General features: G+C 45.9%; 1 protein-coding gene across 4 annotated transcripts in view; it reads right to left on the reverse strand.

Moving 5' to 3' along the window:
- Positions 1–532: 532 nt before the first annotated feature.
- The window catches only part of tcf20 (transcription factor 20), a 31,072-nt gene continuing 5,384 nt past the window's right edge, over positions 533–26,220 (reverse strand). The window contains exons 2-7 of one of the 4 annotated variants that reach the window (XR_010907812.1): positions 4,976–12,432; positions 4,797–4,890; positions 4,658–4,707; positions 1,169–1,509; positions 989–1,087; positions 533–857 (exon numbers count right to left, since the gene is read on the reverse strand). Coding sequence is in view for 1 of the 4 variants with exons in the window: in XM_067453630.1 (XP_067309731.1) it covers positions 1,453–1,509; positions 4,658–4,707; positions 4,797–4,890; positions 4,976–11,656 (6,882 nt within the window). In the remaining 3 variants the exon portion in view is untranslated. Of the gene's footprint in view, positions 1,510–4,657; positions 4,708–4,796; positions 4,891–4,975; positions 12,433–26,220 lie in introns of all 4 variants that reach the window. The other 3 variants (XR_010907811.1, XR_010907809.1, XM_067453630.1) reach the window with 3 other exon arrangements.

The raw sequence follows: 26,220 nt of genomic DNA on the forward strand, positions 1-26,220 counted from the left end.
GCGCACCCGCCAATCTGTTTGTGACTCGTGTAGGTGAGTTTGTGTGCACATGTGTGTTTGAGTGTGTTTTAAGTACAATTACAAAGCAATTCATTGGTTTTGTTTAACTCTGAAACAATGTTCGAGTTGCGTTGTGGTAAAATAGCTACGAGTAACGCCAGCTGATTGAGGAGTGCAACCACTCTATGTCATCAACCTAGAACGCAAACAAGATGGCGCCGCCCATGGTCCAAATATAAAATCGATTTTTTAAATAACGTATATCTTTCATGGGTTTTCTACTACATATTTCAGTAAGAGACATCATTAATGTTATATTAAGCCATACAGGTCTCAACACCAGGGGATCCCTTTAAGGGCACTGAGAGAGTCGCGTCAAGGCGTGGTGATTGAGCTGGTTAGCGCGCACACACACACACACACACACACACACACACACACACACACACACACACACACACACACACACACACACACACACACACACACACACAGAACAGAGACACACAGAACAGAGACACACACACTCCGCGGTTCTCCATTGTATAACTGTATTCATGAGTCAGAAGCATTGACAGTTTCTAGTACATGTTGTGTTCATATGGTGAGTCTGGTCCTGCGTGTTTAAAGCCTGGCAGACATTACTCTGGAGATGGAGATCAGATCGGCAGGATGACGGAGGAATGGAGCTCAGACCAGAGGAACCGATCTCAGATCCAGAGGAACCGATCTCAGATCCAGAGGAACCGATCTCAGATCCAGAGGAACCGATCTCAGATCCAGAGGAACCGATCTCGATCCGCTTCCCTAATGCAGCTCCGGCTCAATAACCTGCGTCGCATATACAGCACTAAACCCTTGGAGGTGGAAAATAAGAACACTTATCAAAGGAGCAAAAACTGACACGAACAGGCAAACACACACAGCAAAACTCTCACTCTCTCTCTCTCTCTCTCTCCCTCTCTCTCACACACACACACAGGCACACCTTCGAAGGCAATATATGTGCGTCTCCATGACAACAATGTCTCTGTGGCAACGGGACTTCCGCTCCACGTGATGTCACTCCATCATTCGGTCTAAAATACTGATTAAAACAATAGTGATGTTTAAAATAAAGATAATATGAGTTATGATATAAAATACTACATATAACTGGTGTAAATACACTGGCTGTGTCCACATGGTCCCGTCCTCCGGCTCCCGATGGCTGATAAAGCTCCTCAGGCCAGTTATTAGTGTTATTCTGCACAGAACAGTCTTTACATTCCAAAGGTATCCATGGGTAACCATGGTAACTCCCATCTGGAGGCGGGAAGGCGTTCTGCTGGGAAAGCCAATCACAGCACAGGATCAGATCAGGGCTCAGCCAATCACAGCACAGGGCGAGTCCACTCATGTCTGATCCGTGTGTGTGTGTGTGTGTGTGTGTGTGTGTGTGTGTGTGTGTGTTCATCCTCGCTCCGACTGCTCCAGATGCACGGCTCCAGGCTTGGAGATTCTGTTGCTCTGTTGAGACAGAACACATGCTTTTGGTGGTAATTGTGGACACATTTTAATAAAATGAGGGAACAAATAAGCAAATCTTGGCCTTAATTAAACTTCATTTATTCCCTGATTTAAGTAAATCATGGCCACACATTAAGTTGTGGGAATAACTTCTTAAGTCGTGACTAAATTTAACTAAAACAGGGAAACAAATTAATAAAATGATGGAAAGAATTAAGTCCTGGGAGCAAACTCTTAATTTAGGAAAACTATTTGAGTAAATCACGGCCACAAATTCAGTTGTAGGAATTATTTCTATAGTTCTGGCCATGATTTACTAGAACTAGGTAACAAATGAGTTAATCAAAGGCAAAATTTAGCTAAAACTTCTCAATTATTTGAGTAAATCATGGCCACAAATTAAGTTGTGGGAATAAATTCTTAAATCGTGGCAACAATTTACTAAATGAAGGGATCAAATGATATAATAAGGTATGGGAGCGAATTAGTAAATCATGGCCAAGTTTTAATAAAATGAGGGAACAAATTAAGTCATGGGAGCACATTTGTAATTTGTGGCCATGATTTAGTAAAACGATAGGCTGACGTGGTCATACTCAGCTCTAGTCAGAATATGAGTCTGATATCTGCTCCATTCGGCTGTGATTATGGGGCGCAACCGAACCAGGAAAGACCTCTAGTGGATAGACCTAAGGCCAATCAGATAGCGGATAGCATAGCTGTCAACACTACAGAACTCAACTGCACACATGCGGCCTGGAACTAGTAGAAGATGAGTGTAAGCCAAATGGAAACTATAGCCACGTTTCCACCGCAGGAACTTTACCCAGGAACCAGGAACTTTGGGTGGTACTCGGTGTGTTTAGACCGCAGGAACTTTACCAAGGAACTTTGGGTGGTACTCGGTGTGTTTAGACCGCAGGAACCAGGAACTTTGGGTGGTTCTCGGTGTGTTTAGACCGCAGGAACCAGGAACTTTGGGTGGTTCTCGGTGTGTTTAGACCGCAGGAACCAGGAACTTTGGGTGGTACTCGGTGTGTTTAGACCGCAGGAACCAGGAACTTTGGGTGGTACTCGGTGTGTTTAGACCGCAGGAACCAGGAACTTTGGGTGGTACTCGGTGTGTTTAGACCGCAGGAACCAGGAACTTTGGGTGGTACTCGGTGTGTTTAGACCGCAGGAACCAGGAACTTTGGGTGGTCCTCGGTGTGTTTAGACCGCAGGAACCAGGAACTTTGGGTGGTCTGGATCTAATCTGCCTAATCGTCACAGTACTTTAGATCGTGGCCGAAACGCAGACAGCTGCAGGTCTAGGGGGAGAAAAGTTCCTGTAAAAAAGTTCCTGGTACAAATTGTTCCGGGTAATTTTGGTGGAAACGGGGCTTATTATTTGAAAGCTGGAACCAAACCCGGCGGGAAGACACGGACCCGATTGTCTCATATTCCACAATAAACTGCTCTTAAAAAGACAATAAACAAGTTGCGAAAAAATTTAACTTTTTGTCTCAGCCGATCTACATGATGGCCGTTGTCTTCCTTCCTTGTACCTGATTGTGATGTATAATAATCCTCTCTTGTTGTTCCAAGCATGCTAAATTCTCTCATCATTTCAGCTTTAAAAGTCCACTTTATGTCACGGTGACAGATTTATACATCAGATTTGCATTTTGACTCGAGTTAACTCGCATAAGTTGCCCTTTTTGGACTATCGATTGCTCGTTGGGGGCCATAGCCGCTGACGTCAGCATTATTTATTTGCCATTATCTTTGTGAGCCGAGTCTGACCCCCAAAACTTTAAGATTGAACAAGACGAACAGTTCGTTCATATTATTTTTAAAGTCATTACAGTCACGGCGGAAGCTCGGGTTGCCATAGAAACACGACGTGCTTGAGACTGCACTCGCACGTTAGCTGGAGCAACCTGAAATGAGCTTTTACACGCAATTTGAGCGTCACAGAAAAAAATTGTGATAGTTCACCTGAGATTTTGTTGCTAATTTTACATATATTGTTGAGTAGGCTCCATTATTACAGTGCGCTTGCATTAAATCTGGCCGCTTTCTAAACGGCTGTGAGAGTGTGAGCGAAAGAGAGAGAGAGAGAGATTGTGTTTTTTATTTTTCTAAACCTTATTTCCCAGCTCATACTTTTCTTATCCTAATTTTAAAATTTGCAAGTTGCACAAAACACACAAGCCGTGCTGACTCTGATCACGACCAGGTGTTCTCCGAGTCCGATCGACTTGGGTATTACACTCAATGTTAAACAGACCTGGGACCCGAAGTAATAGATTGGGACACGACCCGGACCCAGCTGACCGTTAATAATATAGACCCGAACCCGTACGGGTCCTAGGTCCGTGAAGACATCTACAGCAAAACATCTTTTCCATCGACAAATGCCTTGATCGCGGTCCTCTGTCCTCTTTTAAAATGAATGCGCTGTCGATATCTTCTATAACAGACATGCGATGGCGGAATCTACACATCTCAGTTCTTCAACACAGCCATCATTGTTCTAAACTAATTCAACCCAAGCGCTCTTTGATGACGTGTCTGATTACGTTTCTGGTGATAATCTGTCAATCATCGCCCCGACAATGTGATTGGTCTGTACAGTTCTGTTCAGGCATAATAACTCCTCTACGGATCGAGTCCAGATCGAACTTCCCGACCTAAAAATGTTGTGGGCGAGGCTAAGTTCAGCTGGCATCCAGTCTAGTAAAACGAGGGAATTAATTAGTAAATCTTGGCTATAATTTAACTAAAACTAGGAAATTAATTCTCAATTATTAGGAATAAATCATGGCCACAAATTAAGTTGGAATGGCCAAATTGAACTAAAACAGGGGAACAAATTAATAAAATGAGGGAACAAATAAAGTCATGGGAGCAAATTCTTAATCATGATTTAGTAAAACTAGGGAATGAATTCTCAATTATTTGAGTAAATAATGGCCACAAATTAAGTTGTGGGAGTGAATTCTTAAGTTGTGGCCAAATTTAACAAAAACAAGGGAACAAATTAATAAAATGAGGGAACAAATAAAGTCACGGGAGCAAATTCTTAAATAGTGCGATCGAATTCCTAATTTAAGGCCTCTATTGACCACATTTCCATATTAATTGTGAAGGTTGGTTCTCTTACCTTGTGCTTTGGACACCTCAGAGAAAAGTTGTCTTCATTTAGAGAGCAATCTTTAGATTGAGGGTACAAAAAAAGAAACGATTCAGTCCATTATCCGATCACAAAGTGTGCATTTAGCTTGAATAAAAACAAGTCTCACCTGCTTCCATGGCACACAGGTAGTGGTAGCTCAGGGTGCAGCCTTTGCTGTAGCAGCCCAGGGTGGAGCCCACCATCTCACAATGGGAGCAGCTCTGTGGGATCAAGCACAGGAGAAGAGGAACTATAGACATCATAAAGAAGGCCATATTAGAGCAAGCTGCAGAGCGCTGTACTCACGGTGTCTCGAGCTCCATCTAGAGCCTCCTGAAGGCCATAGAGTCTGCCATTGACCAGGTATACTCCACTGGTCCAGGCGATGCATCCCTCATGCACCCAAAGCTCCTCGGGGTCCAGAACCACTAGTGGGAGCTGGGATATTTGGGCCATGGGGTCCAGAGAGTCCAGGCTGGGTGGAGGGGGCTGGAAGGGCAGAGACGCTTTGCTGTTGATGGGGACGGTTCGAGGTAAGTCTTCACTGGACTTATGTCTCCTTTTGAAGCGTGGATGGGATGTCAGTTTTCTGTGCTGGGGCCTTGGCTGTGAACTTTCGACATGCATTTGCTTCGGTCTGATTTCACTCTCCAGCAAATTTGATGTACCCAGCCCACTTGCAACTTCTGCAGCCGGATCCCAGGTGGGAGCAGTTCCCATTAAGGTCTTAGCCATGTGGAAAGCCATTTCTTCCCCCATGCTGGGAGAGACCATGGCAATAGTGGTGGCTGGGGATGTTGGGTGTATCGCCTGACTTGCAGCGCAATCGCTTTCCGTAGATGACTTGACATTCTGTGAGTTTTGTGGCGTTGTATCCTGGGGAGCAGAGTCTGTCGGAACGGATGTCATACCTGTGGTAGCTGCCCCATGGTGGGACATAGTTTGCCGGACTTGAGGTTGATTCTTAGGGAGCTTGGCTGCATATTCAGCCGGGTAAAAAGGACCATAGAGATCACCGAGATGTTTGTAGTTGGCCCATTTCTGGCAAAGACAGCATACGAGGCGACCAGTCTGTCCAGTCTCTGAAACCACGGGCCCTTGTAGAACATATCCAGATGTAGGAAGGGTCTTCCCCGATTGCAAGGCAGAATCAACTTGCTCTGAAACCCAATTTTCATTTTCCTTTTCTTTCCTCACAAGCTGCGTTGACATTGGTGAATTTACCGGGCCATCAACCCCCGAGTGACCAGTTTTGCCTGCACCTTTTGATTTTTCATCCTCTGCATTAATAATTGTACAGACCGCCCCAATCTCTGCCACCTTTTTCTCCACATGTACGTAAGGAGCAAAAACGTTATTCCTAGCATCTGGGAATATTCCACACAGGCTCATGCTTCCCCTACTGCTAGTTTGAGGGTCCAGCTCCTCTTTGGAAGCCATTCCTCTCCTTCTCCTACTCTGAATGGCACTTGAGCCAGGAGTCTCACTGACCTCCTTCCCCTTTTTCTGTTTATGTTTAGCAGGCTTCAGATCTAACTCTGGCTGGTTCTCTTCACTCTCTACATCCACCTTCACCACCTGGGTTTGAGCAGGAGGGACCAATGGTGGACTAGGGTTCTGGTCAGGTGGTGTTGATACTCGGGGCACTTCATCTGCAGTTTCTGCGACTGGGAGTGACTGAGATACAGCTGTAGGTGAGGGAATAGGAGCTGAAGGTATGCTTGTTGTAGCATTCGGAGTTTGTGCTTGGGCGCGTTTCTGCTTATTCACACTGCCTACTGGGCGACCTTTCTTCTTTCCTGACGGGAAATAGCCTTTAGGCACATTGCTTTCTGAGTGTTTAGACTCAAGAGAAGTCATGTGGTGCTGAGAAGCTCTGGACAGAAGATGGTGCCCGGGGCTCTGATTATGGCACGTGGGGGACCCATAGTAATCCCCACCTGGGTAATCCTCAAAGCCCATGCCAGTCTCTTGGAGTTTCTGTCTAAGCAGGTTGGCAGCTGACTGCTCACTTCGCCGGGTTTCCAGCTCTTGATAAGTGTTTGTGAACTGCTGTATGTCAGACAATGCAGATGAAGATGGAGGAGGGGATCCCTGTACAGGACAAGGCAATGGAGGAGCAGGTGGAAGGGGTCCTAACAAAGTAAAATCATCCTTATCATTTTCACCCACCAAGGACCCTGAAGATCCAGCAGCACCCAATCCAAAGTCAAAATCTTTTGGCAGACTTCTGAGGGTGCTACAGCTAGAAGCTGTTGCACCTGGTTTGAGAGACTGCGAATCACAAGAGAACGCATCTTCAACTGCTCTGTATGGCATAAGATCCTCTAAAGTGTGAGAATCCTCTAGGTAAGATAAGCAGGCCTCATCTCCTTGAGGAACACTAGCAAACGACGGGCCACCCTCAGGGTCTGGTAAGTCAGAGGTGTAATGAGGTACTTCCAAGAAGTCAGATTCCACGTGACTATTATTAAAGTCATTTTTTTTCACGCTTGGAGTAATTTTCTGCACGATCGCCTCAAGTTTTAGACCACGGCCCTTTCTTGGGAGAAGGAACTTTGCTTTGGACTGAGGAGGTGAGTTTGCACTGGATATGGAATGCTGGGTCTTAGGAGATGGCAATTTTGGCTGAGTATCAGTGCCGCTAGAACAATTGTTGGTTGCGTGTCTAGAATCAGAGTGGGACTGAGATAGTGGGGAGTGATAAGCTGATCCTGGCCGCTGACCTGGAACATCCTGATGATGTCTCTTAGCTGGAATAGGAGAAATAAAAGATCTAACTCTCCTTCTCATGATTAAAGGGTTGGTTTCAGCTGACACTCCAGTTTTGGTTAGTCTCTGCCCCTGCTGAATCCCTTGGATAGCTTTACTGGCATGCCCAGCAGGGCTAATAGCACCAGCTGGAGTCACTGTGTGGAAAGATTTGGCAGTCTCTTCTGCACTCTTATCTAAGATGTCCTCTGCTCCATGTTTAGGGCCAGCATTTGTGACATGCTCACGAGGGACTGAAGTCAGTGGTTGTCCAGCTCCTTCTCTTTCAGGATAAGCATCCCATATTTTCATGTCAAAGTGTGAACTGGGATAAGAGTGCTGCCGAGATATGTGATGCTGACTAGGCAGAATATCACTTGCAGATTGGGATTTACACTTCTGCTCAGAGAGTTTCTGAAGAACGTGCCTGTCCATACCTCTAAGCCTTTGCCTGTCAGGAGTCCAGTCAGGTCTGTCTTGAGGAGGTAAGCTCTGCGGAAACACTTGTAACTTGTTAGTAGAGGGTGTGGTTTTAGAATATGCCGATACTGTGTGGAATGGTCGATGAGGCATAGGATGGGAGATCATTTTTTGTCCGTCCATGGCGTCACTGAAGCCATATGATCTAAAACCATCAACTGCATGTGGAAATGACTGATGTCTCGGAGGTGAGGACAAAGGATTTAAGGACATTTGCGAAAGATATGGCACGTTGCTGGTGGCTTCATTGTTGCCTTTGGCACTGCTGGTCTTTTCTAATTCAGAATCAACATCTACAGGGGCATGAAGGGGATTATTAGACTCCTTACTGGGTGGCGTGCTGCTGTAACCATCTGTGTTCTGACCTGCAGTTTCAATCTTTGACAATTCCTCCTTGTTTTGTGCTTTCTTTGCTTTTATTTCCTCCTTGCAGCATTCTTGATCGTTCGAGCCAGAAGAAGAAAACGGCTGCTGAATGACTGAGGGTCCAGTGGTCCCAGATTGTCCCCTCTCTCTTTCTGGTGTGGTTCGTCGAGAAGGAGACACGTCGCAGATTACGGAGCGTCTTCCTGAGGACGTGGATGTCTGAGCTTGAGTGTGACTGATAGGCCCTACACCGCATGCCAATGGCTCAGCTTCCTGTAAAAGCAGCTGTTCCACGGCAGAAGGAGAGGTACCATATCTGGAGGGTTTTCTGTGCTGCAAAGAATAGTCAGCCAAATTAATGTGCTTCGGAGGTGCTCCGGTTGTGAGATCTAAAGACTGGGGCGTGTGGGTGGACTGGCTTGGAGACAGACTGGTTTTGCCTTTTTCTAAGGAAATCCCATGAGTCATGCCGGGCTTATGTGCTTCAGAATCCCAAGAGGGATGATGAGGCCCTAAAACAACCTCATTATCTGGTCTCTGATTTTGGCTTGAACTTGGTGGTTTGCCAGAGGCCATTTGATTGAACTGGACACTAAGTCCACCCATAACTGTCTGAGAGCTCATTGCATGTGAACTCAAATTTTCAACCATACTGTAAGGCAGTCTAGTTTGATAACGGTGCTGGGATGTGTCTTGTGTTTGTTGATGCACACTGGATGTCTGGTCAGGACGTCCATAGCGTCGATCTAAGTGATGACCTTGGAGAACTTCTTGCAAAAGACTTGGGAACGATTGCTGAAACTGAGAACTGCTATCCTGACTTCTTGAGACGATACCTCGCCCCCCCTCCAAAGCAAAAATCTCCTTCCTGGCAATAGATCCAAAGCTGGCCTGCAGCTGATGATAATTCTGGCTTCTATTTGCACCCATGCCACTCCCTAGTCCCAACTTTCCCTTGCTCTTGGTGGAATTATAATGTACCTCAGGATTATTGTATTTAAACGACACTGGGTGAGTTTGAGTAGCAGGGATGTTTTGGCCAAATTCTTGTTTAGGGGACACATCATATTGTGACACATATGTTTCCATACACAGCTCTCCCTCTCCGTTGTGATTTCTCGTCTCTCTTAAGACATCACGTCGCTCCTCGGGATTGCCGTGTTTGTTAGGGTAATGAGAAACACCATAACGAGTAGATTTGGCTCCTGTGTGCTTGCTCGAGTCAATACTCAGTTCAGAACGAGCAGACACAATAACCCCAACATTATGCTGCTCTGAAACATTCACATTTTTACTTGGATTTTCAAATTGTAGTGCACCCGTCTCTGCTTCTTCCCGTGTGGGAGAGACTGACAGCCTATTCTCAGAACTTTCTCGATCGCAGGGAGGATCTGCACTTTCAACTTCACTTTCTTCATCTTTTATCATTTTGATCCGTCTTCCCTTCATGGCATTATCACTAGCAGAGTTCTGTCGTGCTAAGCGAACCGGAGAAGGAGGAGCAGGGGGATATACCTGTTGTTTTGGGCTGTGTTCTGCAGAAGGATGAACTGATGGTGGTGACGAGGAAGAAGGCGTCAGGGTTTCTGGTGTCTTTGTTTGAGACTCTCTAGTAGACGCTTGTTTTGAAGCTGTTGAAATGACCCTAGTGTTGACCTGGAGATCCAATGCCTGTTCTGACGGCATCTGTGGCTCGGATTCATTGCTTGTTCCACTCGCTTGCCTAATTCTCTGGCGCTCTAATCGCCCTTTCGTTTCCAAGGTCTCAGAACTCTCTTCATTTGCTGAGGCACTGGAACTTCCAGATTTGTTTTGGTTGCCCAGTAATGACTGAGACTGAAGGTGTTGTGTACCATCTCTGCTCTTCCTCTGAGGCAGCACGGTGTCTGTTAGCAGCATGTGCTGCACTGTATTAGGTAGATTTTCCACTTGTGAGGTCAGAGCATTTAGACTATTTAAACCAGGGTCCTGTAAGAGTTTTTCATGAGGGTACAGGGAGCCATCTTCCCTTGGACCTAATCCCATTCGGGTCTGACTCGTGGCAGAAACCCCTGCACTGTGGTTCAAACCAGCCACTTTAGTTCCAACACCGCTACCACAACTACTGATGCTGCTGTTAGAATTAGGAGTGGGGCTAAGCTGAGGTACGGCCTGCAGAAGGCGTCCATGCCGAGAAACAGACAGGTGTGTGGATGTCTGCAGATGAGTAGCCACACTATTGCCCTCTGAATTCCCCATCAGCGGAGACGAAGATGAGCTGCAGCTCGGAGACTGCACAGCAGATGGAGCAGGGGAGGGGTTCGATATCGGGCTGAAGTTCTGCTGAGCCTGCTGATTTTGGGAATGCATGGGAGATTTAGTGAGGTCTTGGGCGGGTTGCGAGGGCAGAGCGGGGCTAGAGGACACGGATGAATGGGGCAGTTTGGTGTGCATCTTAAGGGAAGGGTCATATCCGGCTCCGGTGTGTTGAGGGATACGCTGGGAATGGGGAGCGTGCTTGAGAAGGGATTGGGGCGAATATGGAGGATGAGCGGATGATGAGGAGTAGCTCTGTCCCAGGTTCTCACAGCTGTTTGAAGCGTGAGCATTCGGGTTAGACGGAGTGGGCGAGTTGTTTATTTTGGCATCCGCACTGCCGCCGCTGATAACGTCGTATCTCTGCGGCGGGGAGTTATACATAGAAGAGCCTGAAGTTGGGTTTACGGGGGCAAAGTGTCCGAACTGAGGGGGGATTCTGCTCCCAGAAAGCGGGTATGTCCGGTGATGCTGAGCTTGGTGTAAGCCTTGATGAGAGGAATACTTCTGACCATGCTGGCGTTGATGCATTTGCGCACCTGATTGTACTGTAGTAGCATGAGGCATACTGTATTGCTGGGAAGGGGAAAACGATCCGCTACTTCCAGTCCCAACCGCAGAGCCACCGCTAGATCCGTAATCCATAGAGTAGGCAGAAATCATCCCAGAGGACGACCCTGACCCAGATAAGTGTTGGTACTGAAGAGGCACATCCATGTTTGTGTACCGAAACCCCGCGCCGTACGCTGCTCCGCCTCTTCTGCTTCTTTCTCGGCCACTCACTGAAAAATAATAATCCGCGGAGTCCTTTCGGTAGGAGTTTCCTCCGCCCTGGGTCAGCTCTGTTGGGGCTCTTCTGGAGGCGTAGCCGTGTACCGCAGGAGCATGCAGAAGATGCGTTTGGCCTCGCAGATGCAGGTTCTGCCCGTGGTTCTGCAGGCTCTGCTGGGCTTGCTGCATGGACACATAGTCCTCTGAGGTTCTGGGGGATATCTGAAGGTCCGAAGGGTGGGCCTGATACGGGGAACTGACCACATTTGCCCCCCGGCTGAATCCTGGATGAATCGGGACTGGGCTGTTCGGGAAATTCTGCATTGTTTTTGTGTGTGTGTTTTACCGCTGCTATCAGCAACCTTTCTTTAAAAAAAAGGATCCAAAGTGCAAACTGGAATGTTTAGTACTAGCGTTGCATTTGCTAATCAAAACTGGCTTGAGTGAATGGTAAACAATGTGAACATGGGAAACGCATTCATTCACAAAAAACACAAAGAGTCACAATCGCCACTGCGTTTTGGCACTAGATCCAAATAGCTCTGGAAAAAGACAAGGTAAAGTCACAAAATTAGCCAAGAGGTAAAAATAGTCCACCAAAAAAAGTTACAGCTCAATAAGATGCGACTGCGAGAATGTGTTGCTCGTGTAGTGTGATGCACCGCTGTGCCGTTTGGGAAGGGATGTGGGTAGCAGCCATGCAGTCGCACTACAGTAGTTCATTAGCGGGTTTGCGACGGAGAAGCAGAAGATATCACTCCAGTTGGCACATGTATTCACTGAAGATAGCTTGAGAAAGAGGAACACTTCCAGATCATGATTTCTTTTCATATTTCCTGTGTACCAGGGATTCTCTCAAGCAATGTTTCAAGGTCTCTGCCAAAAGATATTTTCCTGCTACATCCAAACACGTGTCCTGTCCCATGTTAGATCCGCTCCACGGTTTGGTTCTCTGCTCGGCCGAGGCGTGTCAGTTAATGTTTTCTACTCTAGCTGGTCCAGGTTTGAGCTTTTCCGCGGTCCGTCACATGCCATCCAGTGCGTGTTCATCCGACGCTTTCCATGTGAGAGTCTCTGAAGAAGAGGAAGCTGGAGACGGTCTGAAAACAGAAAGAGGAGCACATATTAACTTACAACAGACTTCAAAACCCAACCCAACACACTTATTCTAGAGTCAATCCACAAGCACAACTAAACATCTGAAACACTGGAACTCCAACACACACGTTTGAGACGCTGAGTTTGAAGTGATGGCTTATGATTCAGAAAGGTTAAATTATGAGCAGTTGCTGCAAACACACCGCATGTGTGCGGCAGGACTGCACACCGGCCAACCAGATGTCCCCGCTACACATCCATCATTTTCTGTCTAGTGAAATAAATAAATATTTGTCTGATGTGTGTGTGTGTGTGTGTGTGTGTGTGTGTGTGTGTGTGAGAGAGAGAGTGTGAGTGTGTGTGTGTGAGAGAGAGAGAATCAGTGTGAGAGAGTGTGTGTGAGTGTGAGTGAGAGTGAGAGAGAGAGAGAGAGAGAGAGAGTGTGTGTGTGTGTGTGTGTGTGTGTTTGTATGTGAGAGAGAGTGTATGATTGTGAGAGAGAGAGAGTGTGTGTGTGTGAGAGAGAGAGAGAGAGAGAGAGTGCATGAGTGTGAGAGAGAGAGTGTGTGTGTGTGAAAGAGAGAGTGTATGAGTGTGAGTGTGTGTGTGTGTGTGTGTGTGTGTGTGTGTGTGTGTGTGATGGGTAGGTTTAGGGGCTGTGTGTGTGTGTGTGATGGGTAGGTTTAGGGGCAGTGTGTGTGTGTCTGTATGCATGTGTGTGTGTTGGGTAGGTTTAGGGGCAGTGTGTGTGTGTGTGTGTGTGTGATGGGTAGGTTTAGGGGCAGTGTGTGTGTGTGTGTGTGTGTGATGGGTAGGTTTAGGGGCAGTGTGTGTGCGTCTGTATGCGTGTGTGTGTGTTGGGTAGGTTTAGGGGCAGTGTGTGTGTGTGTGTGTGTGTGTGTGTGTGTGTGTGTGTGTGTGTGTGTGTGTGTGTGTGTGTGTGTGTGTGTGTGTGTGTGTGTGTGAGAGAGAGAGAGAGAGAGAGAGAGAGAGAGAGAGAGAGAGAGAGAGAGAGAGAGAGAGAGAGAGAGAGAGTGCATGAGTGTGAGAGAGAGAGTGTGTGTGTGTGTGTGAAAGAGAGAGTGTATGAGTGTGAGTGTGTGTGTGTGTGTGTGTGTGATGGGTAGGTTTAGGGGCAGTGTGTGTGTGTGTGTGTGATGGGTAGGTTTAGGGGCAGTGTGTGTGCGTCTGTATGCGTGTGTGTGTGTTGGGTAGGTTTAGGGGCAGTGTGTGTGTGTGTGTGTGTGTGTGTGTGATGGGTAGGTTTAGGGGCAGTGAGTGTGTGTGTGTGGAGTAGGTTTAGGGGCAGTGTGTGTGTGTGTGTGTGTGTGTGATGGGTAGGTTTAGGGGCAGTGTGTGTGTGTCTGTATGCGTGTGTGTGTGTTGGGTAGGTTTAGGGGCAGTGTGTGTGTGTGATGGGTAGGTTAAGCAGCAGCAGTGTGTGTGTGTGTGTGTGTGTGATGGGTAGGTTTAGGGGCAGTGTGTGTGTGTGTGTGTGTGTGTGTGTGTGTGTGTGATGGGTAGGTTTAGGGGCAGTGTGTGTGCGTCTGTATGCGTGTGTGTGTGTTGGGTAGGTTTAGGGGCAGTGTGTGTGTGTGTGTGTGATGGGTAGGTTTAGGGGCAGTGTGTGTGTGTGTGTGTGTGTGTGTGTGTTGAGTAGGTTTAGGGGCAGTGTGTGTGTGTGTGTGTGTGTGATGGGTAGGTTTAGGGGCAGTGTGTGTGTGTCTGTATGCGTGTGTGTGTGTTGGGTAGGTTTAGGGGCAGTGTGTGTGTGTGATGGGTAGGTTAAGCAGCAGCAGTGTGTGTGTGTGTGTGTGTGTGTGTGTGTGTGTGTGTGTGTGTGTGTGTGTGTGTGTGTGTGTGTGTGTGTGTGTGTGTGAGAGAGAGAGAGATGCTAAAGAACATTTCATGACGTCTCAGACACCTGTAAATGTATGGCTACTGTGGGTTAATTATAAACGCGATCATAAACTCATATTTACCATCGTAAAATAATTTTCGTTGCCTCTTTATTATTTTATACTGTAAAAACTTCAACCACATTGACTGAAAATGAATAAAGGTTGAAACATTATATTAGAAGTTGTACTTATATTTTTTTTGTAAAGTTATCCAAAGGATTCATGAGCTAATTACAAAGAAGAACATTAGATTAATTATTTACTGTAATAAAAATAATCGTTCGATTAGTCGACCAACCGGAAAAATAACCGTTAGATTAGTCGACCAACCGGAAAAACAATCATTCGATTAGTCGACCACCCGAAAAATAATCGTTCGATTAGTCGACTAATCGGGGAAAATAAGCGTTCGATTAGTCGACTAACCGGGAAAATAACCGTTAGATTAGTCGACCAACCGGAAAAATAAGCGTTCGATTAGTCGACTAACCAGGAAAAACCGTTAGATTAGTCGACTAATCGGAAAAATAACCGCTAGATTAGTCGACTAACCGGGAAAATAATCGTTAGATTAGTCGACTAACCGGAAAAATAACCGCTAGATTAGTCGACCAACCGGAAAAATAATCGTTCGATTAGTCGACTAATCGGAAAAATAACCGCTAGAGTAGTCGACCAACCGGAAAAATAAGCGTTCGATTAGTCGACTAACCAGGAAAAACCGTTAGATTAGTCGACTAATCGGAAAAATAACCGCTAGATTAGTCGACTAACCGGGAAAATAATCGTTAGATTAGTCGACTAACCGGAAAAATAACCGCTAGATTAGTCGACCAACCGGAAAAATAATCGTTCGATTAGTCGACTAACCAGGAAAAACCGTTAGATTAGTCGACTAATCGGAAAATAACCGCTAGATTAGTCGACTAACCGGGAAAATAATCGTTAGATTAGTCGACTAACCGGAAAAATAACCGCTAGATTAGTCGACCAACCGGAAAAATAATCGTTCGATTAGTCGACTAACCAGGAAAAACCGTTAGATTAGTCGACTAATCGGAAAAATAACCGCTAGAGTAGTCGACCAACCGGAAAAATAAGCGTTCGATTAGTCGACTAACCAGGAAAAACCGTTAGATTAGTCGACTAATCGGAAAAATAACCGCTAGATTAGTCGACTAACCGGGAAAATAACCGTTAGATTAGTCGACTAACCGGGAAAATAACCGCTAGATTAGTCGACCAACCGGAAAAATAACCGCTAGATTAGTCGACTAACCGGGAAAATAACCGTTAGATTAGTCGACTAACCAGGAAAAACCGTTAGATTAGTCGACTAATCGGGAAAATAACCGCTAGATTAGTCGACTAACCGGGAAAATAATCGTTAGATTAGTCGACTAACCGGAAAAATAACCGCTAGATTAGTCGACCAACCGGAAAAATAATCGTTCGATTAGTCGACTAACCAGGAAAAACCGTTAGATTAGTCGACTAATCGGAAAATAACCGCTAGATTAGTCGACTAACCGGGAAAATAATCGTTAGATTAGTCGACTAACCGGAAAAATAACCGCTAGATTAGTCGACCAACCGGAAAAATAATCGTTCGATTAGTCGACTAACCAGGAAAAACCGTTAGATTAGTCGACCAACCGGAAAAATAACCGCTAGAGTAGTCGACCAACCGGGAAAATAATCGTTAGATTAGTCGACTAACCGGGAAAATAATCGTTAGATTAGTCGACTAATCGGGAAAATAACCGCTAGATTAGTCGACTAACCCGGAAAATAATCGTTAGATTAGTCGACTAATCGGGAAAATAACCGCTAGATTAGTTGACTAACCGGGAAAATAACCGTTAGATTAGTCGACTAATCGGGAAAATAATCGTTCGATTAGTCGACTAGCCAGAAAAAAAAAAACGCTAGATTAGCCGACTAATCGGGAAAATAACCGCTAGATTAGTCGACTAACCGGAAAAATAAGCGTTAGATTAGTCGACTAACCGGAAAAATAAGCGTTAGATTAGTCGACTAACCGGGAAAATAACCGCTAGATTAGTCGACTAATCGGGAAAATAATCGTTAGATTAGTCGACTAACCGGGAAAATAATCGTTAGATTAGTCGACTAATCGGGAAAATAACCGCTAGATTAGTCGACTAACCGGGAAAATAACCGTTAGATTAGTCGACTAACCGGAAAAATAACCGCTAGATTAGTCGACTAACCGGGGAAATAAGCGCTAGATTAGTCGACTAACCGGGAAAATAATCGGTTAATTAGTCGACTAATCGGGAAAATAATCGTTCGTTTAGTCGACTAGCCAGGAAAAAAAAAAAACGCTAGATTAGCCGACTAATCGGGAAAATAACCGCTAGATTAGTCGACTAACCGGAAAAATAATCGTTAGATTAGTCGACTAACCGGAAAAATAATCGTTAGATTAGTCGACCAACCGGGAAAATAATCGTTAGCTTAGTCGACTAGCCAGGGGAAGAAAAAAAAAAAAAACGCTAGATTAGGCGACTAATCGGGAAAATAACCGCTAGATTAGTCGACTAGCCGGAAAAATAATCGTTAGATTAGTCGACTAACCGGAAAAATAATCGTTAGATTAGTCGAATAGCCGGAAAATAACCGCTAGATTAGTCGACCAACCGGGAAAATAATCGTTAGATTAGTCGACCAACCGGAAAATAATCGTTAGATTAGTCGACTAACCGGAAAAAATTCCTTAGATTAGTCGACCAACCGGGAAAATAATCATTAGATTAGTCGACCAACCGGGAAAACAATCGTTAGATTAGTCGACTAATCGGGAAAATAATCGTTAGACTAGTCGGCTAACCGGAAAAATAATCGTTAGATTAGTCGGCCAACCGGGAAAATAATCGTTAGATTAGTCGACTAACCGGAAAAATAACCGTTAGATTAGTCGACTAACCGGGAAAATAACCGTTAGATTAGTCGACTAACCGGGAAAATAATCGTTAGATTAGTTGACTAACCGGGAAAATAACCGTTAGATTAGTCGGCCAATCGGGAAAATAATCGTTAGATTAGTCGACTAATCGGGAAAACAATCGTTCGATTAGTCGACCAACCGGGAAAATAATCGTTCGATTAGTCGACTAACCGGAAAAATAATCGTTAGATTAGTCGACTAACCGGAAAAATAACCGTTAGATTAGTCGACTAACCGGGAAAATAACCGTTAGATTAGTCGACTAACCGGGAAAATAACCGTTAGATTAGTCAACTAATCTGGAAAAATAACCGTTAGATTAGTCGACTAACCGGAAAAATAACCGTTAGATTAGTCGACTAACCGGGAAAATAACCGTTAGATTAGTCGACTAACCGGGAAAATAACCGTTAGATTAGTCGACTAACCGGAAAAATAACCGTTAGATTAGTCGACTAACCGGGAAATTAACCGTTAGATTAGTCGACTAATCGGGAAAAATAACCGTTAGATTAGTCGGCTAACCGGGAAAATAACCGTTAGATTAGTCGACTAATCGGGAAAATAACTGCTAGATTAGTCGACTAAACGGGAAAATAACTGCTAGATTAGTCGACTAACCGGGAAAATAACCGTTAGATTAGTCGACTAATCGGGAAAATAACCGTTAGATTAGTCGACTAACCGGAAAAATAATCGTTCGATTAGTCGACTAACCGGGAAAATAATCGTTCGATTAGTCGACTAACCGGGAAAATAAGCGTTAGATTAGTCGGCTAACCGGGAAAATAACCGTTAGATTAGTCGACTAACCGGAAAAATAATTGTTAGATTAGTCGACTAATCGGGAAAATAACCGTTAGATTAGTCGACTAATCGGGAAAACAATCGTTCGATTAGTCGACTAACCGGAAAAATAATCGTTAGATGCAGCTCTAGTGTATATATATGTGTGTGTTGTGAGAGCGTGTCTGTGTATTTTGGAGACGGTCTGTGTGTGTGTTTGATACTGTCTGTGTGTGTGTGTATATATATATATATATATTTATGTTCTTTTTTAGAAAGAAATGGTATATGTGAGGATTTCCAGTCAGGATTTAGACCGTATCATAGCACTGAGACTGCTCTAATTAGAGTTACAAATGATTTACTCTTATCATCTGATCGTGGTTGTATCTCTCTATTAGTGTTACTCGATCTTAGCGCTGCATTCAATACTATTGATCACAATATTCTTCTGAATAGAATCGAAAATTATGTTGGCGTTAGTGGAACTGCTTTGGCATGGTTTAAATCGTACTTATCTGACCGTTATCAGTTTGTAGCAGTAAATGAAGAGATGTCACACCAATCACAAGTTCAGTATGGGGTACCGCAAGGCTCAGTGTTAGGACCGCTGCTCTTCACCCTATATCTGCTCCACTGGGAGATATCATTAGGAAACATGGCGTTAGTGTTCATTCTTATGCTGACGATACTCAGCTCTATATTTCCTCACGCCCTGATGAAACCTACCAATTCACAAGATTAACAGAATGCAGAGCTGATATAAAAAATTGGATGAATAGTAATTTCCTGCAACTTAATTCAGATAAAACTGAATTTTTAATTATTGGACAGAAAAGCTCCACAAGTAGTAACCGAGAATACTGTCTAACACTTGATGACTGCTCTGTCAAGCCCTCGTCGTCAGTGAGGAACCTGGGTGTGCTCTTTGATACCAATCTTTCATTTGAAAGCCACGTTTCTAGCATCTGTAAAACCGCATTCTATCATCTTAAAAATATATCTAAATTACGGCACATGCTTTCAATGCCAAATGCTGAACAGTTACTACATGCGTTCATGAGCTCAAGGCTAGATTATTGTAATGCTCTACTGGGTGGTTGCCCTGCTCGCTTAATAAACAAACTCCAGCTGGTCCATGATAGATAGATAGATAGATAGATAGATAGATAGATAGATAGATAGATAGATAGATAGATAGATAGATAGATAGATAGATAGATAGATAGATAGATAGATAGATAGATTATTGTAATGCTCTACTGGGTGGTTGCCCTGCTCGCTTAATAAACAAACTCCAGCTAGTCCAAAATGCAGCAGCTCGAGTTCTTACTAGAACCAGGAAGTATGATCATATTAGTCCAGTTCTGTCAACACTGCACTGGCTCCCTATTAAACATCGCATACATTTTAAAATCTTGCTTATTACTTACAAAGCACTAAATAGTTTAGCTCCCCGGTACTTAAGCGAGCTCTTAACGCATTATACCCCATCACGTCGATTGCGGTCTCTAAACTCTGGCCAGTTGATCATACCTAGAATATCTAAATCAACTGCAGGCGGTCGATCATTTTCCTATTTAGCTCCTAAACTGTGGAATAGTCTTCCTAGCATTGTTCGGGAAGCAGACACACTCTGTCAGTTTAAATCTAGACTAAAAACACATCTCTTTACTATGGCATACACACAGAACATTTTTAACTTTCATTATTCAAATCAATTGACTGATTGTTAGGCTGCATTAACTAGGTCAGCCGGAACCGGGAACACTTCCCATAACACCTGATGTACTCGTTACATCATAAAAAGAGTGACATCTACGCTAATGTTGTCTCTCTGTTTATCCCGAGGTTTATCCCGGATCTGGGCCCTGTCCGGATCGGATGGTGGACCTGCCTGGACATGACCAGCTCATCCTGGAGTGTCTGCTGAGCCGTGTCAAATGGTGTCTCCTCCGAATTTGCCTCACTGGCACGACATGCTCAAAACCCGTCTTCGGCGCAATAATTCCGATCTTTCATATATTCATACTCTTGTGTAATCGACGCCCCATCCTAAATAAATCTGTCTCTTCCGTGATACCCTGAAAATTTTGAATAATCCGATCTAATATGATTTCCGACCTGTAAGGTTGCCAGAATAATAATCTTACACGGTGTGTTAATAGGCCAGAGGAGAACTGGCACCCCGACTGAGTCTGGTTTCTCCCAAGGTTTATTTTTCTCCATCATGCCCCGATGGAGTTTTGGTTCCTTGCCACTGTCGCCTTTGGCTTGGCTTGCTCAGTTGGGGACACTAAAAATATGATTAAAGTTATTCAACTTATTATACAAATAAAATATATGAATTAGGTCTTATTTAATTCTATAAACTATAATACTGATCTGCCAACATTGTCGCTATATGATAAATTAAAATAAGCTGATAACATCACTGTTTACTCCAGAACGACTGTACAGCCAAATCTAATTTTGTCGCAATATTACCCTGTTTGACACTGTGAAGCTGCTTTGACACAATCGTGATTGTAAAAGCGCTATATAAATAAAGTTGATTGATTGATTGATTGATATATATATATATGTGTGTGTTGTGAGAGCGTGTCTGTGTGTGTGTGTTGTGGGAGCATGTCTGTGTGTGTGTGTGTTGTAAGAGCGTGTCTGTGTGTTGTGGGTTGTAAGAGCGTGTCTGTGTGTGTGTGTTGTAAGAGCGTGTCTGTGTGTTGTGTGTTGTAAGAGCGTGCCTGTGTGTGTGTGTTGTAAGAGCGTGTCTGTGTGTGTGTGTTGTGAGAGCGTGTCTGTGTGTTGTGTGTTGTAAGAGCGTGTCTGTGTGTTGTGTGTTGTAAGAGCGTGTCTGTGTGTGTGTGTTGTTAGAGCGTGTGTGTGTGTTGTGAGAGCGTGTCTGTGTGTGTGTGTTGTGGGAGCATGTCTGTGTGTGTGTGTTGTAAGAGCGTGTCTGTGTGTGTGTGTTGTGAGAGCGTGTCTGTGTGTGTGTGTTGTAAGAGCGTGTCTGTGTGTTGTAAGAGCGTGTCTGTGTGTTTTTAGAGCGTGTCTGTGTGTGTGTGTGTGTGTGTTGTGGGAGCGTGTCTGTGTGTGTGTTGTGAGAGCGTGTCTGTGTGTGTGTGTTGTTAGAGCGTGTCTGTGTGTGTGTGTTGTAAGAGCGTGTCTGTGTGTGTGTTGTGAGAGCGTGTCTGTGTGTGTGTGTTGTGGGAGCGTGTCTGTGTGTGTGTGTTGTGAGAGCGTGTCTGTGTGTGTGTTGTGGGAGCGTGTCTGTGTGTTGTGGGAGCGTGTCTGTGTGTGTGTGTTGTAAGTGCATGTCTGTGTGTGTGTTGTAAGAGCGTGTCTGTGTGTTGTGGGAGCGTGTCTGTGTGTGTGTGTTGTAAGTGCATGTCTGTGTGTGTGTTGTAAGAGCGTGTCTGTGTGTTGTTAGAGCGTGTCTGTGTGTGTGTGTGTGTGTGTGTGTTGTGGGAGCGTGTCTGTGTGTGTGTTGTGAGAGCGTGTCTGTGTGTGTGTGTTGTTAGAGCGTGTCTGTGTGTGTGTGTTGTAAGAGCGTGTCTGTGTGTTGTGGGAGCGTGTCTGTGTGTGTGTGTTGTGGGAGCGTGTCTGTGTGTGTGTGTGTTGTGGGAGCGTGTCTGTGTGTGTGTGTTGTAAGTGCATGTCTGTGTGTGTGTTGTAAGAGCGTGTCTGTGTGTTGTGGGAGCGTGTCTGTGTGTGTGTGTTGTAAGTGCATGTCTGTGTGTGTGTTGTAAGAGCGTGTCTGTGTGTTGTGGGAGCGTGTCTGTGTGTGTGTGTTGTGGGAGCGTGTCTGTGTGTTGTGGGAGCATGTCTGTGTGTGTGTGTTGTGGGAGCGTGTCTGTGTGTGTGTGTTGTGAGAGCGTGTCTGTGTGTGTGTGTTGTGAGAGCGTGTCTGTGTGTTGTGGGAGCGTGTCTGTGTGTGTGTGTTGTTAGAGCGTGTCTGTGTGTTGTGGGAGCGTGTCTGTGTGTGTGTGTTGTGGGAGCGTGTCTGTGTGTGTGTGTGTTGTGGGAGCGTGTCTGTGTGTGTGTGTTGTGGGAGCGTGTCTGTGTGTGTGTGTTGTGAGAGCGTGTCTGTGTGTGTGTGTTGTGGGAGCGTGTCTGTGTGTGTGTGTTGTGGGAGCGTGTCTGTGTGTGTGTGTTGTAAGAGCGTGTCTGTGTGTTGTGGGAGCGTGTCTGTGTGTTGTGGGAGCGTGTCTGTGTGTGTGTGTGTTGTGAGAGCGTGTCTGTGTGTGTGTGTTGTAAGAGCGTGTCTGTGTGTTGTGGGAGCGTGTCTGTGTGTGTGTGTTGTAAGTGCATGTCTGTGTGTGTGTTGTAAGAGCGTGTCTGTGTGTTGTTAGAGCGTGTCTGTGTGTGTGTGTGTGTGTGTTGTGGGAGCGTGTCTGTGTGTGTGTTGTGAGAGCGTGTCTGTGTGTGTGTGTTGTTAGAGCGTGTCTGTGTGTTGTGGGAGCGTGTCTGTGTGTGTGTGTTGTGGGAGCGTGTCTGTGTGTGTGTGTTGTGGGAGCGTGTCTGTGTGTGTGTGTTGTAAGTGCATGTCTGTGTGTGTGTTGTAAGTGCATGTCTGTGTGTGTGTTGTAAGTGCATGTCTGTGTGTGTGTTGTAAGAGCGTGTCTGTGTGTGTGTGTTGTAAGTGCATGTCTGTGTGTGTGTTGTAAGTGCATGTCTGTGTGTGTGTTGTAAGAGCGTGTCTGTGTGTGTGTGTTGTAAGAGCGTGTCTGTGTGTGTGTGTTGTGGGAGCGTGTCTGTGTGTGTGTGTTGTAAGTGCATGTCTGTGTGTGTGTTGTGGGAGCGTGTCTGTGTGTGTGTGTTGTGGGAGCGTGTCTGTGTGTGTGTGTTGTAAGTGCATGTCTGTGTGTGTGTTGTAAGAGCGTGTCTGTGTGTGTGTTGTAAGAGCGTGTCTGTGTGTGTGTTGTAAGAGCGTGTCTGTGTGTGTGTTGTGAGAGCGTGTCTGTGTGTTGTGGGAGCGTGTCTGTGTGTGTGTGTTGTGGGAGCGTGTTTGTGTGTGTGTGTTGTTAGAGCGTGTCTGTGTGTTGTGAGAGCGTGTCTGTGTGTGTGTTGTGAGAGCGTGTCTGTGTGTTGTGGGAGCATGTCTGTGTGTGTGTGTTGTGGGAGCGTGTCTGTGTGTGTGTGTTGTGAGAGCGTGTCTGTGTGTGTGTGTTGTGAGAGCGTGTCTGTGTGTTGTGGGAGCGTGTCTGTGTGTGTGTGTTGTTAGAGCGTGTCTGTGTGTTGTGGGAGCGTGTCTGTGTGTTGTGGGAGCGTGTCTGTGTGTGTGTGTGTTGTGAGAGCGTGTCTGTGTGTGTGTGTTGTGGGAGCGTGTCTGTGTGTGTGTGTTGTGGGAGCGTGTCTGTGTGTGTGTGTTGTAAGAGCATGTCTGTGTGTGTGTGTTGTAAGAGCGTGTCTGTGTGTGTGTGTTGTAAGAGCGTGTCTGTGTGTTGTGGGAGCGTGTCTGTGTGTTGTGGGAGCGTGTCTGTGTGTGTGTGTGAGAGCGTGTCTGTGTGTGTGTGTTGTGAGAGCGTGTCTGTGTGTGTGTTGTGAGAGCGTGTCTGTGTGTGTGTGTGTTGTGAGAGCGTGTCTGTGTGTGTGTTGTGAGAGCGTGTCTGTGTGTTGTGAGAGCGTGTCTGTGTATATGTGTGTGTATATGTGTGTGTTGTGAGAGCGTGTGTGTGTTGTGGGAGCGTGTCTGTGTGTGTATATGTGTGTGTTGTGAGAGCGTGTGTGTGTTGTGGGAGCGTGTCTGTGTGTGTATATGTGTGTGTTGTGAGAGCGTGTGTGTGTTGTGGGAGCGTGTCTGTGTGTGTGTGTGTGTTGTGAGAGCGTGTGTGTGTTGTGGGAGCGTGTCTGTGTGTGTATATGTGTGTGTTGTGAGAGCGTGTGTGTGTTGTGGGAGCGTGTCTGTGTGTGTGTGTGTGTTGTGAGAGCGTGTGTGTGTTGTGAGAGCGTGTCTGTGTGTGTGTGTGTGTTGTGAGAGCGTGTGTGTGTTGTGAGAGCGTGTGTGTGTTGTGGGAGCGTGTCTGTGTGTGTATATGTGTGTGTTGTGAGAGCGTGTGTGTGTTGTGGGAGCGTGTCTGTGTGTGTGTGTGTGTTGTGAGAGCGTGTGTGTGTTGTGAGAGCGTGTCTGTGTGTGTGTGTGTGTTGTGAGAGCGTGTGTGTGTTGTGAGAGCGTGTCTGTGTGTGTGTGAGTGTTGTGAGAGCGTGTGTGTGTTGTGAGAGCGTGTCTGTGTGTGTGTGAGAGTGTCTGTGTGTGTGTGTTGGGGGGTGAGTATCTGTTGATGTGCGTGTGTGTGGGTGTGTTGGGGGGGTGAGTATCTGTCGATGCGTGTGTGTGTGTGTGTGTTGGGGGGGTGAGTATCTGTTGATGTGTGTGTGTGAGTCTGTGTGTGTGTGTCTGTCGATGTGTGAGTCTGTGTCTGTCGATGTGTGTGTGTGAGTCTGTGTGAGTGTGAGAGTGTCTGTGTGTGTATATGTGTGTGTTGTGAGAGCGTGTGTGTGTTGTGGGAGCGTGTCTGTGTGTGTATATGTGTGTGTGTGAGTCTGTGTGAGTGTGAGAGTGTCTGTGTGTGTATATGTGTGTGTTGTGAGAGCGTGTGTGTGTTGTGGGAGCGTGTCTGTGTGTTGTGGGAGCGTGTCTGTGTGTGTATATGTGTGTGTTGTGAGAGCGTGTGTGTGTTGTGGGAGCGTGTCTGTGTGTGTATATGTGTGTGTTGTGAGAGCGTGTTTGTGTGTGTGTTGTGGGAGCGTGTTTGTGTGTGTGTTGTGAGAGCGTGTTTGTGTGTATGTGTGTGTATATGTGTGTGTTGTGAGAGCGTGTGTGTGTTGTGGGAGCGTGTCTGTGTGTGTATATGTGTGTGTTGTGAGAGCGTGTGTGTGTTGTGGGAGCGTGTCTGTGTGTGTATATGTGTGTGTTGTGAGAGCGTGTGTGTGTTGTGGGAGCGTGTCTGTGTGTGTATATGTGTGTGTTGTGAGAGCGTGTGTGTGTTGTGAGAGCGTGTCTGTGTGTGTGTGTTGTTAGAGCGTGTCTGTGTGTGTGTGTTGTGAGAGCGTGTCTGTGTGTGTGTGTTGTGAGAGCGTGTCTGTGTGTGTGTTGTGAGAGCGTGTCTGTGTGTTGTGAGAGCGTGTCTGTGTGTGTGTTGTGAGAGCGTGTCTGTGTGTGTGTTGTGAGAGCGTGTCTGTGTGTATGTGTGTGTATATGTGTGTGTTGTGAGAGCGTGTGTGTGTTGTGGGAGCGTGTCTGTGTGTGTATATGTGTGTGTTGTGAGAGCGTGTGTGTGTTGTGGGAGCGTGTCTGTGTGTGTATATGTGTGTGTTGTGAGAGCGTGTGTGTGTTGTGGGAGCGTGTCTGTGTGTGTGTGTGTGTTGTGAGAGCGTGTGTGTGTTGTGAGAGCGTGTCTGTGTGTGTGTGTGTGTTGTGAGAGCGTGTGTGTGTTGTGAGAGCGTGTCTGTGTGTGTGTGAGTGTTGTGAGAGCGTGTGTGTGTTGTGAGAGCGTGTCTGTGTGTGTGTGAGAGTGTCTGTGTGTTGTGAGAGCGTGTCTGTGTGTGTGTGAGAGTGTCTGTGTGTGTGTGTTGGGGGGTGAGTATCTGTTGATGTGCGTGTGTGTGGGTGTGTTGGGGGGTGAGTATCTGTTGATGTGTGTGTGTGTGTGTGTGTTGGGGGGTGAGTATCTGTTGATGTGCGTGTGTGTGGGTGTGTTGGGGGGTGAGTATCTGTTGATGTGCGTGTGTGTGGGTGTGTTGGGGGGTGAGTATCTGTTGATGTGCGTGTGTGTGGGTGTGTTGGGGGGTGAGTATCTGTTGATGTGCGTGTGTGTGTGTGTGTGTGTTGGGGGGTGAGTATCTGTTGATGTGCGTGTGTGTGGGTGTGTTGGGGGGTGAGTATCTGTTGATGTGTGTGTGTGAGTCTGTGTGTGTGTGTCTGTCGATGTGTGAGTCTGTGTCTGTCGATGTGTGTGTGTGTGAGTCTGTGTGAGTGTGAGAGTGTCTGTGTGTGTATATGTGTGTGTTGTGAGAGCGTGTGTGTGTTGTGGGAGCGTGTCTGTGTGTGTATATGTGTGTGTTGTGAGAGCGTGTGTGTGTTGTGGGAGCGTGTCTGTGTGTGTATATGTGTGTGTTGTGAGAGCGTGTGT

The sequence above is a fragment of the Pseudorasbora parva genome, chromosome 2 (genome assembly GCF_024679245.1).
Source record: "Pseudorasbora parva isolate DD20220531a chromosome 2, ASM2467924v1, whole genome shotgun sequence".
Lineage (NCBI taxonomy): Eukaryota > Metazoa > Chordata > Actinopteri > Cypriniformes > Gobionidae > Pseudorasbora > Pseudorasbora parva.